The sequence below is a fragment of the Melospiza melodia genome, unplaced genomic scaffold (genome assembly GCF_035770615.1).
Source record: "Melospiza melodia melodia isolate bMelMel2 unplaced genomic scaffold, bMelMel2.pri scaffold_34, whole genome shotgun sequence".
NCBI classification, from domain to species: Eukaryota; Metazoa; Chordata; class Aves; order Passeriformes; family Passerellidae; genus Melospiza; species Melospiza melodia.
The window spans coordinates 5,164,749-5,167,553 of NW_026948659.1; the positions used below are offsets into that span (position 1 = coordinate 5,164,749).

A 2,805-nucleotide genomic window follows, 5' to 3' on the forward strand; every position below is an offset into this window, starting at 1 on the left:
CCAACCTTGCTGATTCTGGCACCCATGTGAAACCACCCATGGAGAAGCTGCAACACCGTCTGCTGCCGGACAGGATACTCCCAGCTCATGGGTACAAACTTTCTGGCTGACTGCAGATGCCAGAACAAACCTGAGTGGTTTCCCTGGTGTCCCCCAGCCCTTGCTGGCCCCAGGGGCTGATGGCATTTGTGCCCCCTCCGGTTCATGTCCCCACACCAACAGCATGGGGGTGCTCCCTCTGCTCTGTGCAATGCAAACAGCGGCTGCTGAGCCAGTGCTGCCATGTCTGTGCCTGCAAGGATGGTGCACCTGTGTGAGCTGGGGGAGAGGCCAGGGCTGCAGAGGGGGGATGTTGTTGGCAGCTCCATCAGGATGCTCTGGGACGCTGCCCTGGTCTGTGCAGCGCACTGGGGATGGATCAGCCTCTGCTCTGCTGCTCCTTCCCGTCTGCCCCAGGGCCCTTGCAGAGCCCCAGCCATGCTGTTTGCCCCCAGCCTGCCCACGGCCAGCCTGGGGCTGCTCACGGGGCTTTTCTGTGCTGGGTATTGGCCTGGGCGTGTTCTTGAGAGAGCCTGGGCAAGGAGCCTGGAGCCCCCAGGCCCTGGGCTGAGGGGTCACTGCTGCCCCAGCAGGGCCCATGGCCTGTCCCTGCTGCAGCCCCAGCACTGCCACCCCCAGGGCTGTGCCCGGCCCCGAGAGCACTCAGGCCCTGCAGCAACACCAGGCCCACCAGGGCAGCGGGGCAGGGTCACGGCAGCAGCACTGGCAACACCAAGTTGGCACAAACAATGACATATCTTTGAAGAAAATATTTAAAATTTAAAGCAAAGATAAAGAACTTCCAAAATGAAACTTACACAAAGTATTGAAGATTGCTTTTATTACAACAGATTTGTTGAAACTGTCCAGCAGTTTAGTGCTTCTGAAACCATCCAGTCGTTAGTCTCCACACTGCAGCCTTGAGCTCCTGGTTCCTCAGGCTGTAGATGAGAGGGTTCAGGGCTGGAGGAACCACCGAGTACAGAACTGACAGGGCCAGATCCAGGGATGGGGAGGAGATGGAGGAGGGCTTCAGGTAGGCAAATGTGCCAGTGCTGAGGAACAGGGAGACCACGGCCAGGTGAGGGAGGCAGGTGGAAAAGGCTTTGTGCCGTCCCTGCTCAGAGGGGATCCTCAGCACAGCCCTGAAGATCTGCACATAGGAGAAAACAATGAACACAAAACAACCAAAACCTAAAGATGCACCAACCACAATGAGCCCAAGTTCCCTGAGGTAGAATTTGGAGCAGGAGAGCTTGAGGATCTGGGGGATTTCACAGAAGAACTGGCCCAGGGCATTGCCATGGCACAGGGGCAGGGAAAATGTATTGGCTGTGTGCAGCAGTGAATAGAGAAAGGCACTGGTCCAGGCAGCTGCTGCCATGTGGGCACAAGCTCTGCTGCCCAGGAGGGTCCCGTAGTGCAGGGGTTTGCAGATGGACACGTAGCGGTCATAGCACATGACAGTCAGGAGGGAAAATTCTGCTGAGATGAAGAACAGAAGGAAAAAGAGCTGTGCAGCACATCCTTTGTAGGAGATGGTGCTGGTGTCCCAGAGGGAATTGTGCATGGCTTTGGGGACAGTGGTGCAGATGGAGCCCAGGTCGCTGAGGGCCAGGTTGAGCAGGAAGAAGAACATGGGTGTGTGCAGGTGATGGCCGCAGGCTACGGCGCTGATGATGAGGCCGTTGCCCAGGAGGGCAGCCAGGGAGATGCCCAGCAAGAGGCAGAAGTGCAGGAGCTGCAGCTGCCGCGTGTCTGCCAATGCCAGCAGGAGGAAGTGCCTGATGGAGCTGTGGTTGGACATTTGCTGTCTCTGGCCATTGGAAGCTGTTCATGGAGAAAAGTCAGTGACTGGTTAGGAGAAACTTCTTCCAGCAAAATCAAAGCATTTTCCCACAGACCCTTCTCCTGTAACACTCTGACACCCTTTATAATTTCCAGCAGATTTTCCTTCAGCTCCAAGTGTGGAGCCCTGGCTGGTGCTTCCTGACTGGGACTTCAGGTTCAGGGCAGGTACACACAGAGGTTTTTATAGTTCAGCCTTGCTGTGCAGACATAGGAGAGGGACAGGGACCTGTCCTCTTGTTCCTCTTTGAATCTCTGTTAACACAGAAGGCCCTGTCAGCATCTGCGCTCCCACTGCCACAGAACAGGAATGGTAATGTCTGTTTAAATGTACTAGTGTTATTTATAGCTTTTCTTCATTTCCCCTGCTGATTATTTTTGCATGTCAGAAATTCTCTGCATTTCTGCTGCCCTCAGGAAGAACAGTGAGTTTTCTGAGGCAGGGTGGTGAGTGGAGAGGGAGGGAAGGAGGTCTGTCACCCTGTCCTGTTCCAGGATTCTCTGGGCTTTCACCTTTCCCAGACAGAGGATGATCACCCTCCCATGTTTCCTTTAAAAGTCATCCTGACATTGCTGAGAGCAGATGGATCCCCACTGTCCACCAAATGTCCATCCCCTTCTCAAGGTCTCAGCCCCACGTTTGTACCCAGGGACAGACAGAGCTCATTTCACCAACCCAACAGCATTTTCTCATCACAGACCTTCTGTGTCTCACCGTGGGGCTTTTAGATAACACAGAGATGCTACAGGACAGGTTTGTATCCTGGAGGGGAGCTCAAAGCTTGGACTGAAATTTCAGGGATATTCCAGGTGTCCTTATGATGGCGTTGGATTTAGGGAGATGCAGCTCCTTCCCTGGCTGCTCTGACAGCATTGCCCAGAGCCGGGCACCGGGGACAGCGCCACCCTGAGCCAGCT

The 2,805-nt window shown here is 55.0% G+C and overlaps 1 protein-coding gene across 1 annotated transcript; it reads right to left on the reverse strand.

The window, feature by feature from the left end:
* Positions 1 to 985: 985 nt before the first annotated feature.
* Positions 986 to 1,471, reverse strand: LOC134434300 (olfactory receptor 14J1-like; the record flags this gene model as incomplete). Its single annotated transcript, XM_063182977.1, has 1 exon — positions 986 to 1,471. A coding segment is annotated over one exon (486 nt), but the record flags the coding sequence as incomplete, so codon positions are not given.
* Between the last annotated feature and the right edge of the window lie 1,334 nt (positions 1,472 to 2,805).